The sequence below is a fragment of the Podarcis cretensis genome (genome assembly GCF_951804945.1).
Source record: "Podarcis cretensis genome assembly, chromosome: Z".
Classification (NCBI taxonomy): Eukaryota; Metazoa; Chordata; class Lepidosauria; order Squamata; family Lacertidae; genus Podarcis; species Podarcis cretensis.
In genome coordinates this window covers 6725139-6740455 of record NC_137184.1, presented here as the reverse complement: position 1 = coordinate 6740455, position 15317 = coordinate 6725139, and the positions used below count along the sequence as shown (strand labels likewise).

General features: G+C 43.9%; 1 protein-coding gene across 2 annotated transcripts in view; it reads right to left on the bottom strand.

Moving 5' to 3' along the window:
* The window catches only part of ASTN2 (astrotactin 2), a 669461-nt gene that overhangs the window by 365732 nt on the left and 288412 nt on the right, over positions 1 to 15317 (bottom strand). For both annotated transcript variants that reach the window (XM_079961923.1, XM_079961924.1), the window contains exon 5: positions 8957 to 9064. In XM_079961923.1, the coding sequence (XP_079818049.1) occupies positions 8957 to 9064 (108 nt within the window). The remainder of the gene's footprint in view (positions 1 to 8956; positions 9065 to 15317) is intronic.

Here is a 15317-nt window from a genome sequence, read left to right as displayed (position 1 = left end):
TGATGTTTGTGGCACAGTAGTGTATTATGCCACACACTAGCCTCGGGAATATGGAGGGGGGGATTTAATAAGATCCTGATCCAAATCGCAATGTGTACTTCTAGGGGTGCCAACTTGAATAAAATATTATGGGGGGCCAGGTGAGCCCTACCCTACATAATCACATGACTCAGTGCACACACCATCTAGATGGGAATGCCCATCAACTTTGTGGGGGCCCAGCCCCCTCAAATATTTTACTGTGGGGGCCAAAGCCCCCATGGCCCCTAAGAGCTGGCTCCTATATATATTTCTCTAATGCAAAATTGAAAGTAAGATTAAAAGCCCAAGTGAGTCCGCAGTCACTTGTGGGGAGAGGGTGCTGTAGCTCCAGTAGAATGCATGTGTTGCATGCAGAAAGTCCCAGGTCTGATCCCAGAATCTTCAGGTAGGACTGGGAATGTCTCCTGTCTGCAACTCAGGAAAGCTTCTGCAAGGCAGTGCTAAAAACACTGAGCTAGATGAACCAATGGCTTCACTCTTTATTTCATTATAGTTCATATGGACCATAGTTCAGTGGTACTGTGCCTCTTTTGAGTGCAGAACACCCCTGGTTCAACATCTGTCCAAAACACTGGAGAACCTGGCCCTATCAATGCTGCAAGTACTGAGGTGAATGGACCAATGGTCTGCCTTGGTATAGTTTCCTATGTTCTTATGCGAGCACGTGCACACACACACACACACTTCATGGAAGACTAAAGCTATTTGATAATGTAAGAACTATATAACTCAGTTACAAAAAACTACTCTCACCTTGAAACTGTTTTAATTCCTATCCATTTCTCATGTGTGTGTGCCCCCCTCCCAATTTCAGCACCTTGTTCTAGGGATATATAGCAACCGATCCATTTGTGACTTGGTTTTAAAAGATGCCATAATACTAAAAAATGCAATTAGCTGGTTTTTGCAGGACAAAATCAAACTATGTAGTGGGGCAGGGGTTGTTGTTTTTGGGTGCAAAGACAGCCAAAACAGAATATGGGGAGGGATACAACCTGAAGGTTAGCTGAAATGACCATTTGACCCTGTCCAAACACTTATGATTTGATGCCTTATATGCCTAACTGAAATTAAAAGACACGAAATTAAAAGACGCCTGCTTCTTGGGAGAAGGGCAATGACAGGCCTAGACAGCATCTTGAGAAGTAGAGACATCACCTTGCCAACAAAGGTCCGTATACTTAAAGCTATGGTTTTCCCAGTAGTGATGTATGGAAGTGAGAGCTGGACCATAAAGAAGGCTGATCGCCGAAGAATTGATGCTTTTGAATTATGGTGCTGGAGGAGACTCTTGAGAGTCCCATAGACTGCAAGAAGATCAAACCTCTCCATTCTGAAGGAAATCAGCCCTGAGTGCTCACTGGAAGGACAGATTGTGAAGCTGAGGCTCCAGTACTTTGGCCACCTCATGAGAAGAGAAGACTCCCTGGAGAAGTCCCTGATGTTGGGAAAGATGGAGGGCACAAGGAGAAGGGGGCGACAGAGGATGAGATGGTTGGATAGTGTTTTCGAGGTTACCAGCATGAGTCTGACCAAGCTGCGGGGGGCAGTGGAAGACAGGCGTGCCTGGCGTTCTCTGGTCCATGGGGTCACGAAGAGTCGGACACGACTAAACGACTAAACAACAACAACAACATGCCTAACTGAGTTTCCATTCTGAAGGAAATCAGCCCTGAGTGCTCACAGGAAGGACAGATCCTGAAGCTGAGGCTCCAATACTTTGGCCACCTCATGAGAAGAGAAGACTCCCTGGAAAAGACCCTGATGTTGGGAAAGATGGAGGGCACAAGGAGAAGGGGACGACAGAGGACCAGATGGTTGGACAGTGTTATCAAAGCTACCAGCATGAGTTTGACCAAACTGCGGGAGGCAGTGGAAGACTCTTTGCAAGTCCTTTCCCTGCATATCAGGCAGGCACTGTGTCTATTGTAATTTTGGCACCAATTGAACACCTTGTTCAACAAATCTTTTAAACAAAGGTGTGTGTGTGTGTGTGTGTGTGTGTGTGTGCGCGCGCGCGTGCGCACGTGTGGCAGTCTGTATCTGTACTGGATTTGAAATTGTTTTTTATTTATGAAATAGTTCTATATAAATGAAATTGTTCTAACTGTGTATATAATGAAATGTTTTCATTGCTGATGTTTCTTATTGTGAAATAGCTTCTAGAGATTTTACAGGAAGCTATTCACAATAAATTAAATAAATAAGTGAAAGGTAGATAAAATGCAGGTCCAAAGAATAGCAATGGAGGGAGGGGAACTTGTGAATTTCTATCTACACTCCCGCTGCCCAAAAAATCCCACCCATTACTGCTGTTATAGCCAGTGTCGTGTCTCCTGCTGTGATGCACCTTGTTTACTTAGCCCTAGCATCTATGTACATTTTGGGGGAAGGGGAAGGGAAGGGAGGGAGAAGAGAGGAGAAAGACTACCTAAATTTTTCATTCCACATCTCATTTGCTTTGCTTTGAAATAATAAGTGTCTGTTGCCTCCAGAGGCGTGTGAGGATCAAAGACAGGCTTCTGTGTATGTAACAGATTCCAAATACCTAATTTTCCCTTATAAAGGCCTTGTTTTAAACACCAAATACAGAAGCAGATCAAAGCCTGGATTCGTCTTTCTCTAACAGCCCTCGGAAGGCTCCGTGAGTCAGAGAGATACACACACAGTGGCTGATGCAAAATTGAGGCAGATAATTGGGCTCCCCTGAATTCCCATTAAAGATTGCTGCAAATTAGGGGAAAGAGCTGGACATCCTGTAGACTAAAAAAAAAAGGTCTTCTTTCCCCTAACCCCTCCCAAAAATAAGATATACTGGTGATATCTGCTGCAAGCCTCTGAACAACAGCAGAACCTCCTTATCTCAGTAAGGCATGGAACTTATCACTGGACAAGAGGAACCTAAATCCCCATGGTCTTAATTAGGCTATAATGGGATGGCAGTGCTGGTTTATGAGGCAATAATACAGCTCTCCAGAGACCAAGCAATGCTTCGGCTCACTGTGTTATCTTGACAAAAGGAAACTACCAAATATTGTTGAAGAAAACAGCCACACAGTCCAGTGAGAGGGAAGCAAATGCAGCCACGGCCCTGGAACAGAAAAAAGTGGTCAAAAACTTGGATGTTTCGGGGGGGGGGGCACTAGTTATCACAGGGGTTCCTTCACGCTGCTACAAGATAACCATATTTGACTATACCACATAGAACCATGAATGTGGGTATGTCATGTGACCTAGATACTCGCTCCCACAATGCAAACTGGCACAAGTAACAATGGGGCCAAACAGATGACTACAACGGAAGGTATGAATAAACTAGGACTTATAGCTGGTGTTATACGCAGCAGAATAATGTGGTAGACTTCAGACTGTAGGTGAATGGTGGTACTTCCTAATGTCCCTTAGGACAAAAATTCATTAGAAACAGAAAAGCAGACAAGGAATTGGAGTATAAACTGTCCCTTATGCTATTTATCAGCTATACAAAAGCAGTGGGAGATGAGGCTGAATCCTGCAAAGACAAAGGTGTAGTGAGTGGGTGTTTCCTGTGTCTGGGAATGAACTGCACAACCTATTCTGGGAGGGGTGAACTCTTCTTGAAGGAAAAGGTTCATAGAGAGTAGTCCTGGGTTCCAATTGTCACTAGAGTCTCTGTGGATGGCAGTGATTAGGCACAGCTTAGGCTGATTTGCCAGTTATGACCATTTCCAGACCAGGATAGCATGGCTTTCATTTTCCATGCCCTGCTGGCTTCCTGTCTGGACTACTGCAGTGTGCTGTCTGTGGGACAGCCCTTGAAGACTAGAAGCTGCAGCTGGTGCAAAAGGCAGCTGCTAGTTCGATAAGTGAGGCAGCCTGATGGGAACATGCCACTGGTCCTGAAAGCACTGTGGTGGCTACCTGTAAACTACTGGGCCCAATTCAATGTGTTGGTGCTACCATACAGAAGCCCTAAATGGCTTGGTACCCAAGTACCTTAAAGAACACCTTCCCTTATATCAACTGTCTTGGACACTACAATCTGCAGGTGAGACCCTGATGAGGTGCATGTGTCTCCCTCCCCCCATTATTGACATTTGATGCCTGAAGGACACTGTTCTCGGCAAGCCTGAGATCATTGGAATGAAGAGAGAAGGTTTCAGAAATTGTTTTTATTGCAACATTTTAAAAGAATGCTTCTCCCCTCCTAATTGTTTTATTATGGGTGTGTTTGCTGCCCTGAACTGCTTTGGCAGATATAAATTCAATATAAATAAATAATCTGTATTATCACGTGCTAGACTTCTGTTTGCAAGGACTTTTACATAGGGGAGTCATTTTATTTCACCTGCAGCCTGGGATGGTTACTGCCAATGTCCATTCTTATTCTGCTACCCCATTTTCCTGCAAGTGAAGAACAGGCTTTTAGCCAACAAGTGAAGAACCGGCCTTTAGACAACAGTAGCAGGATCCCGAGGAAGAACAAAACACATCCACTAAAGCAAAAATGTGAGGAGTATTCATTACTCTTTTCTTCAGCGGGAGAAAGTACAAGAATGAATTGCTGTTAAATGAATTGGCTATTAAATAAAGCCCAATATGAATTTATTATTTTAACTACTTGATTTAAAAAAAAACCACACAACTTGTTTGAGTTGTGCAGTTATTCTGGACTACAGTTCTTATCATCCCTGACCATTTACCATGATGTCTGGGACTGATGAGAGTTCGAATCCAACAGTAACTGGACAGCTCCCATGCTATCCTTGGTTGAGTGTGACATGCTAACAAGGCCACTGAATTTATTAACCTCAGGGGTTAACCTTGAATTCATATTACTCACCCTGGAACTCTCGCCCCAAAACCAAATGAGGAGAGATGTGCTTCACATGCGGAAAGTCTGCTTTATGATACAGCATAAAATGAGATGTACAGAGTTAAAGATGAACCACCAGATCCACTCCAATAAGCACTGGAAGAAGAAAAAAAGCACTGCAGCACGTTTAACAATTGTCCTCTGTCCTGCTATGGTTCATCTGTGCTGGAGACACTTTTGCACTGCCCTTAATGGCCATTTAACTCCAAATAACCGTGACAAGAGGCCCACTATAAAAATCAACAGGAAAGCATCATCACTAACAATTAGCTGTCTCTGGTGACACAGCTTTCCCTAGTAGGAATTAGAAGCTTGCCCAATTATGGTTCTCAGCTGCAGTTCTAATTATTATGTTTATAAAAAAAAGCCACCGTTTTATCTTAAACTGGTGATCTCCCTTGCACATGGGATTAGCAGAGTTCAATACAGAAATAGAAATAGATGAGACAGATATAGATATATTCTTCCATAAAGGGAAAGTGGCAAAGGTATCAAAACAAAACAGGCCATTTTTGACAATGGCCTACACAAAAGACTCACTGGGACATACAGAAAAAATGACCAGGAGCAAAGGACAACAGAGAGTTAAGGGGGAGGCAGCTGGCCCTGTAATTAAGACTTTGATCTTCAAGGTCATTTTCATCACTACCATCCCCTCACATCTAATAATGCCATCAATGAGGCAAGGTGAAGCAATTGCCTCAGAAGGCAGGATCTACAGAGGCAGCAGATCTGGCCTCCAAGGAATATATTTCCCACGGTCACAGTGAATGCCTGATCTGCTGCCTCCTCAGAAGCTTCCCCCTCCCCCCATGCAGCCTCTACAGTGACCTTTCTGCCCTGGCAAGGGGAGCATTTTGTGGTTTGCCTCAAGTACCAAAACGTATTGGGCCAGCCCTGGTGCCAACAGGATTGTATCAAAAAAGGGGGCACCAAGAAGCAAGAGTGAAGCACCAGCATGGCTAAGATAATCCCAAAATTTACAAGAGGGAAATTAGGTAAATTGGGGGAGAACTGAGGGGGAAGAACTGAAAATTTTCAATAACTACAATGGAAAAGGACAGGGAATGAAGCATGGGAAAAGGAGTAGTAGAATGCTTGGAAGGGGAAGGAAAGCTTGGACCACAGGAACACTTCATTTGTAGTTGGTTTCCTCTACTAAAGCTGTGCGCCAGATCCAACCAAATCATAGGTCCTTCCTGAACCAAATCAGGTAAATTCAGATGGACCAGGGTTTTGGCCATATTAGGTTGAGGTTGGAACTGATCCAACCCAGGACAATCCAAAAGTTGGGAGGTCTGGCAGTGAGGAGAGACGGAGAAGGATGCAGCCTGTTTGTGTCTCATTCTCCCCCCTCCCCCAGCCAACTGCATGTTTAGTTAGGGTTGAAATACTAATTAAAACTGTGCAAGGACCCTGAATCAGTTTGGGACCCAGATCCAGGTTGAGTTGGTCCTGGATCATCCTGGGTCAGCTCTATCCTGGGATAGATTGGATACAATCCTGAATCTCCCTCGGGGCTTCTCAGCACTTCTATTTGCTCCACCACTTCCCCTGAGAGACCTGTCCAGATCTTCATTTTTTTGAAATATGGCAACCCTATTACTAGCAGTACATGTAAAAAGGATCTAGGCGTCTTGGTGGACCACCAGCTTAACATGAGTCAAAAGTGTATTTGCAGCAGCAAAAAAAAGCTAATGCTATTCTAGGCTGCATCAACATAAGTTTAGTGTCCCAATCGAGGGAAGTAATAGTCCCACTCTATTCTGCCTTGGTCAGACCACACCTGGAATACTGCGTCCAATTCTGGGCACCACAATTTAAGAAGGATGTTGGCAAGCTGGAACGTGTGCAGAGGAGGGCAACCAAGATGATCAAGGGTCTAGAAGCCAATCCTTATGAGGAATGGTTGAAGGAGCTAGGTATATTTACCTTGGAAAAGAGGAGACTGGGAGGAGATAGGATAGCCATCTTCAGATATCTAAAGGGCTGTCACATGGAAGAGGGAGCATGCTTGCTTTATCTTGATCTTGAGGGTAGGAAAAGGACTCAAGGCAATGGCTTCAAGTTACAAGAAAGGAGATTCCGACTAAACATTTGGAAAAACTTTCTGACAGTAAGAGCTGTTTGGCAGTGGAACAGACTCCCACAGGAGGTGGTGGACTCTCCTCCCTTGGAGGTTTTTAAGTCGTGATTGAAAGGCCATCTGCCACTGATGTTTTGTTTAGTTTCCTTCATGGCAGGGGGTTGGACTGGATGACCCTAGGGTCCCTTCCAACACTACAGTTCTATGATTCTCACTTTCCAAAATGAAAGATGGTGTACCATCAGCATGTGTCTGTTTCCGAAATATACTGTACCTGTGTTTGATCCAGTGTGCAACCACTGAGCCAGCTTCGCCCCAAAATGAACATATTCCTATGCATGCCAACACCTAATCACTCAAATAAATTTCACTGTGTTTTCCCAGGATAGTAGAGGCAACTTTCTGATCCTGCATCTTGCTACGCTTAAGTACAGATAGTGAATGCAAAGCACAGAAGCCATCGCACAAAACAGTAATTCGTTCCTGAGCTCAAAGCACCCTGCGACTTCATTATTTCTTCACACTCATTTTTCAAAACCACCTCTTGTCACAAAAATAAAAGAATGCAAATGCAGATTAGAACTTTTTTTTGGGGGGGAGGGAAGCAAGTGTGGGACACACTCTGAAACTAAGGCTTTAAAATAATAGAGAAAGAACAAGCCTCCTAACTCTGCTAAAACTGAAAGTTGACACAACTTGGGAGATTTCCCTGCTCTCCTTTTCTTGCATTGCTCTAGAATTGCCTATAGCCTGTTCTACACATACAGCAAAACGAAGTGGTGCAATCCATTGGTTGTACAGTGGTGCCTCGCAAGATGAAAAGAATCCGTTCCGCAATTCTCTTCGTCTAGCGATTTTTTCGTCTTGCGAAGCAAGCCCATTGACGGCTTAGCGGATTAGCGCTATTAGCGGCTTAGCGGCTTTTAGCGGCTTATCAGCTTAGCGGATAAGCGGCTTAGAAAAAGGGGGGGAACCCCGCAGGAACTCGCAAGACATTTTCGTCTTGCGAAGCAAGCCCATAGGGAAATTCGTCTTGCGAAGCGCCTCCAAAACGGAAAACCCTTTCGTCTAGCGGGTTTTCCGTCTTGCGAGGCATTCGTCTTGCGGGGCACCACTGTATATAGTGGATTGTATCACTTCAATGTGAAAGATACCTGCTTCAGGTAAAATAAAACACATTAAAAGAAATCTTCCTGCAAGAAGAAAGAAAGTGGCGCAGAAGGAGAAAAGGTGGTCAACCAAGCCAATTCCTTGCCTTGCTGCACTAGTTTCTCTTTCTTTTTTCTTCTCCCCCCACAGAACGTTGAGATTTTTGTTTAAGTTTTTCATAATACAGTAAGATATAGAAAATAAGCAGGAAGAAGAAAGGAAAGAGAGAAAAGGAAATGGAAATGAAACGGGGCGGGGGGGGAGAGAAAGGAAAAAGAAACAGAAAGAATCCGCTTCCATGGAAGGCAGGTACAGACAGCTGGAGACAGCAAGGAACATCTGATTCCAGCTGAACACATGGGCTTATAACCACCTAAGTTCAACGCAGAGTGGAGTTATTTAAATGAATGAATTTAATTAGTCATGTCTATAATTTTCAATGGGCTTACTCTGAGTAGGACTTGCCAGTGCAGGATAGTGCATATTGGGACTGGAAGGGTGACAGGCAGGGAGATCAGCAGTAGTGCCACCCTACTGGGTGGGTTGTAAGTAGGAAAGCAGGCAGGTGGGCATCGGCCCAGGGTAGACTGAGGCTGGTGGGGAAGGGCCCCATTCGCCCTTGTGGACCAGCCTTCACTGGAATTGCCGCTGAATACAGCCCATGGGTTGCATGATGGTTAAGATCCTAGGCTTTATCAAATGATTTAATGTTTCCCAGGCAGTCAACCATCCAGTCATACATATAGGTTCAGCAACGTTGTTGCATCACGCACCTTCACCGATTGTGGCCTAAGCCATTAAATCAAATTTGCTCCCCTCCTCACCTTTGCTACGTCGTCGGCTCCTGTATTGTTCAGTGTAGAAGGTCAACTGAGTTTCATCATCTGCTTCAGAGCCAGAGTTGCCTTTGGCACGGCCAAATCCAATCCCACCTACAGAGAAGGAAATTGAGGATTAGCGCTAGTGATCATGGCAAACAGTTGCCCAGAAAACAAGTCTGACCCAAAACACACCCAGACCAACGGGGACAAGTGAATGGATTTTCTGAACTGCAGGCCCAAAGGAGGGCTCGAGGGAGTGGTTACACCAAAGTAGGAATACCAAAGAAGGATTTCCAAATGTCAGAGTGATCAGTTCTAATGCTTTATTAAAGAAGGTTAGACTTACAGCAAAGCAGCCTGCCAGGTTTCCAAGCCTTTTCAGATGTGGGACGGACACCACAGCAAAGAAATGGCTTGTCTGTACCCAAGCAAACGTGCCTACATTCTTTATACACAAAGCAGAAGACGTCACTTTGGCCAGGCCTACCCAGCACTTCATCTGACCAAATGAGGGCATAAGGGACAAATTCCCAAGTCTCACAGATAGTTCCCCTTTCTGGGCTCAGAGCCCAGCACCCCAAGCCCACGGATAAGCATAACCTTAAAGCAAGTGAATATAAACACATCTGAGCTCATTGTCACAACAACTACCAATTAATTTTGGGGTTCTCTTGACTACCAAAATGGTGTTTGCAGAGCTTCAAGAATAGTTTACCTTGGTTCAACACACTGGACTTTTGTTTTTTATCATTTTATTGGTTAAATCAGGTCCTAGTGCACAAGTGATATGCAACAAAGCTCTTCGCTAGTCAGCTGTCTAAGCAAGCCACTGCTGAAGATCTGTGTGAGTCTCAGATAGTTGGAGCAATAGAATATCCCCAACCACCATCCCTTAAAAGATACAGTGGTACCTCTGGTTGTGAATGGTATCTGTTCCAGAACCCCGTTCGCAACCTGAGCAGAACGCAACCCACGTCTGCGGATCTGTGCATGTGCGGGTTGCGATTCGCCGCTTCTGTGCATGTGCATGACGTCATTTTGAGTGTTTGCACATACGCAAGTGGCAAAACCTGGAAGTAACCCTTTCCGGTACTTCCAGATCGCCGTGGGACTCAAACTGAAAAGATTTAACCCGAAGGGTCTTTAACACGAGGTATTACTGTATTGGCTGATGTGTTGTGTTCAAGTAACCATCAGCTCCTCCTCAGAGACTGCTCTAAACTCCTCCTCAAGCAGGGAGACAGCAGGGGTGGGTGGGTTTCCAGGGGATTCTGGAGACATAGTAGCCTCTAAGAGTTCAGGGATTCCTGAAGGCTCTTTCCTCAATTCCTGAACCTTTCTCCCTTGCTCTTGCTGACTGGCCTCTTGCTCCTGCTCCACTTCTTCTGCCTCTTCTGGCAATCACTTCGCAGATACTGCAGGCATTAATGAAGGAATTGGTGACAGGGGAAGATTTCTCCCCACTTGTGGCATGGAACCCTACGCATCACTGGCACCTTCCCCAAGATTATTCTCCTCACTCTCCTCTTCCTCTTCCCACAAATCCCCTCTCTCCTCGACCTCCTGCCAGTCCCTGACACAGTCTTCTCTACCAGACCTTTCCCCAAAGTCTCCTGCTTTTGGACATTGTAAGATCCATGCTCCTGGTGATTTTGAAACTGTACAGGTAAGGAAAACCAAAAAAGAAAAGGAAAATGAAAGGCCTTGTGAAAATGTTTGGCACATGCCTCTTACTCTGTGAAGAAGGTTAAAAGGAAAGAAGCCTCTGGGGGCTGGCAGTGGCCCTTTAAACTGCCATTAAAGTATTTTACTGTTGTAAAAATTCTTTATTATTCTACGCAGAAGTGCAGCCTCCACGCTTCTTGGCAAGAGAACTGCAAATGAAAGTGCCACCCCCTGGCCCATGGAAATCTTAATCACTTCAAGGAGGCAGAGGACTGCACCGAATGGAGAGCAGTTAAAGACACAAAAGCTGCTTTCAGTTGTGAGTAATACTGAGGACTGGCCCCTTTAAGAGACCTCTGTTCCAAACCAAGAACCAAAAGAAATTTTTAACCTGACAGAGCTCAGCCTTACCAAAGTTGGTTGGGAGGGAAGCAATAAGGTCAAGCAACCACCAGGAAATGTGAAAATCTCTTGGAAAGAGTGATGGAAACTGTGCTGAGATGTATGTCAGGCTGAGCATCTGACCAGTAAATAATAGATTTGGCCAATGAATCAAAATAAATATTGTCAATATACACAATCAAGCTTCTTCTTATTTTCTTAATGCACTGATTGAGAAGAATAAGAAGGCATGCTTTTTGTCTTCACAAAAAGTGGCAGAAGCACTGCCTCCATTTTATCAGGATTTCCATCCTTTTATGTAAGTGTTGTATTGTTTTATAAAAAAAATTATATTGTTTAATAGACATTTGATCCCCTGCCCCCCAAACGTCTGATTTATGAGATCATATGACTTTTCTACATGTCTGGCTTCTAGCCCCCAATCTGATAGTTTCAAGTCATTTCCCCAACCTAAGGCATGGGTGCCCATCCTAAATGTCTGGGTTGTACCTCAATATGTTTCACCCTTTGGATGTTTGGAGATCCATTTTGAGGTGGCCTGCCCCTTGCCTCACCAATAAGGGATGCAGAAGATCCACCATCCTTGCCAAGGGAATGGACAACTCAACCAACAGGAGCAGATAAGGAGGGGTATTTCCACTATCACTTGACTCAACCAATGAACTCATCGGAAGACAAAGCATGACTTTGAGTGTGGGTATAGAAAAGCATCCCAAAGGCACCTGTCTCAAGCTGCTGGCTATGGCATCCTGTGCCAGCTCTATGCTGATGCAGCTTGCCCACCTCACATCTAACCATTTAACAGAGAACCAAAGTCTCCAAAGAGAGTCAGAGGAAAGCCATTTTGTAACCAGTTGTGAACCATGTGAACTGTACTCAAATTATCAAGGATATGTTGGGAGAGAGTGACCATATGGTGGCATATTTTTTTGGAGCCTGTGTTTGGAGAAGCATCAGCTCAATGACCACACTCGCAGACTGAATTCCTGAATGAGATACCGTATTTTTCGCTCTACAAGACACACTTTTCCCCTCCTAAAAAGTAAGGGGAAATGTTTGTGCGTCTTTATGGAGTGAATGCAGGCTATGCAGCTATCCCAGAAGCCAGAACAGCGAGAGGGATCGCTGCACAGCACTCCCTCTTGCTGTTCTGGCTTCTGGGATTCAGAATATTTTTTTTCTTGTTTTCCTCCTCCAAAAACTAGGTGTATCTTATGGTCTGGTGCTTCTTATAGAGTGAAAAATACGGTATTTAGCAGGGCTATGAGCTCAGAGAGAGGGGAAGAGGCAAATATATTAAAGTGTTTCTTGTTTGGGGGTTGTCTGCCTCACAAAGGGCTCATACACACTTCTGCTTGTCCTACTGCTTTCCCCTGGGAAAACCCGCTCTTTACTGCTGAATCAGAGCAAAGGTCAATTGGGTTTTCTGCAGAATGACATCTGCTCTGATTCAGGGCTCATCCACACTTCTGCTTGCCCCATGCCTAGAAAGCATACGTCCAACAAGTTTTCTGCCTGTTCTGTGCTTTCTAGGCATGGGGCTGAGCAGTTTTCTGTTTCTCCTGCTGTTTTTCCATGGGGAAACCTTCGCTTTTTTCACTAAATTGGAGCAAATATCAATCTGCAAAAACCTGTTTGCTCCAATTAAGCACTAAAGAGCGGGTTTTTCAGGGGAAAGTGGCAGAGCAAATGGAAAACCTCTTGCACCCCTGCAGAGAATGCACAGGACAAGCAAAAGGCCTCTCAGACCAATTCTTTCTAGGGACAGGATGAGCAGAAATGTGGACAAGCCCTGACTTGTGAAATTTTAGATCCATCTTTTTTATTAATATATAATAAAATACATTTTAAAATAAAAAGTAAAAAGGCTAAAAAGTAGGAGAGCCATCCCTGTTCTTATTTGCCAGGCAGGCTATGTTATAGAGCCAGCTTAGGTGAGATTAAAGGCTACCTTGCCCTTGAAATATTTAAGGCTAAAAACACTACTGGCTTCCCACATTCTAGGAAATGTCACTCGGGTAGAAGATCTCAACCTCTGGCACAGCCAGAAGACAAGGTGTGGGGTGGGATTCTTCATGAAGCTCACTACAGAGTGTTTATCAAATTATGTACACACAATCTAGCCTACTGTATAAGGATAAAATGAGATTTTAAATATTGTGAAACACACTGAAATATGTATGCTATACACAGTCGTCAGCCTTTAGAGAGCAAGCAATTAGTTGCAATTGTCTCTTAGGCAAGGTCTCTTAGGCAAGAACATGCTTCACACTGTTGCTGATTAAGAGAGCAATGGAGATCTACAGACTATACCAAGCGTTGCCAACAATCATTAGGAGACTGACTTTGTAGAATCTAAAAAAATCCTACCATGTCAAGGTTGGCATATCCAAACAAGGTTTGGCATTACCAAACAAAATTTGTTGTATCCAATGTTAGCCCTACTCAGAGTATAGCCACTATTGGCTTTCTCCTTCCTTCCTTTGCTGTTAATTTTTTAAAAAATGTTTTAACTGTTTTTAACTATAATTGTACAGTAGTACCTCGAGTTAATTACTTAATTCATTCTGGAGGTCCATTCTTAACCTGAAACTGTTCTTAACCTGAAACACCACTTTAGCTAATGGGGCCTCCTGCTGCCGCCGCGCCGCCAGAGCCTGATTTCTGTTCTTATCCTGAAGCAAAGTTCTTAACCTGAAGCACTAATACTGGGTTAGCGGAGTCTGTAACCTGAAGTGTATGTAACCTGAAGCGTGTGTAACCCAAGGTACCACTGTATTTTAATCATAATTATACATTTTTCTTGAAAACAACTTTACTACAGTCAAGCCATGCATAAATTTTGTTAAATAAATAAATTGAAAATAATGGACATTACTAACTTAGATCTATTAATTTCAGTGGGATTACTCTGAGCAGAACTTAGTTGGATGAAGAACACTGTGGGGTTTTTTTCTAAGACAACATGAAACTGTATGCATTATCATTTTCTATTATTTGATTAGTCTTTCAAGTCTGTATTTCTACTCTTTACCAATAGAAAGTTAAAGAGATGCTAAAGTAAAAAACACAAGGCAGGGAAAAAGATGTCTAGGGTGGTGGTTTTACCTAACAACAACCAAAACCCTCTGTAAAATTATATCAAAGAGAAATAAATCATTATTCTGGGTGGCTGCTAATTGAAGCCCTCTGGCTATGAACTAGCAATGCCCGGGCTGCGATTTGCTGGCACTCCTCCACCTCCTGGTAAGCTTTTGCACTGGAACAACGGTGGGAGCCATACAGCCAATATTACTAGAATTGTGATTTCTCTGAAAATTATGGCATGAGTGCAATCTGACTAACACAAAGCCCTGCACATAGTAAGCTACTGCATATGGCATGGCGGTTTGCTTCTGGCTTACTGCAAAAGCTCCAGACCTGGAAGATCATGTAATAAGCAAGGCTTATTCCCCACACTGCAAAATCTTCCATTTCTGCATTCAGATACTACTTCCTGCAAAGCAACAATGTGTTCTTTAGTTCTGAAGCCATTGTTTTCCTGCATTCAGCCAACAAGGGATGGGCTCTCTTTAATGATACTTGTGCCTGGTAAAACATTGTTTCTAATTTTGATTTGGGGAAAGAGTTGGGGATGTCTTTAAAACAATGTTGTGTTAGTTGCATCCCTTGAGCCCTAGCTTTTATCATTTTACTTTTATATTGCCCCCAAGGCTCTCAGCTGTGTGCATTTGTGTGCGTACAGACACACCCAGCTAATCTTCACAACAATCCTGGTGGGTTCACCTGAAAGAGTTACAGTACTGGACCAAAGTCACCAAGTGAGCTTCATTTAAACACAAGCATCCCTAGTCTCAGACAGACATTCTAACCAGTGTGGTTGCCTTTCTTTGGTTCTGAGCTACTTCTTCAGACATACACACACACACACACACACACACACACACACACACACACACACACCAGCTTATAGGTATCTTGACACTGGTTGCTAGGACCTAGGGCCAGTCATCAACACATCACCAAGTGTCCAATCTATGATATCATATGCTGCTGCTGGCAAAGTTCATTTTGAACTATTGGCACCATATAGAGCCTGCTATTTCAGAATAAATTAATACAACATGTTGGAGGGAAATATGCAATGAGACAAGGGGTCCTTAGGCTACAATTTCTTGCTGTCAGAATAAGGGTGCTGTAAGGATACAACAGTCCCTATGTTACCTCTATTAAATGTTTGAGAGTGTGCATTTTGAGGCCTAGATCTGGGGGCAGGGGCAGGGGCAGGGGCAGGGGC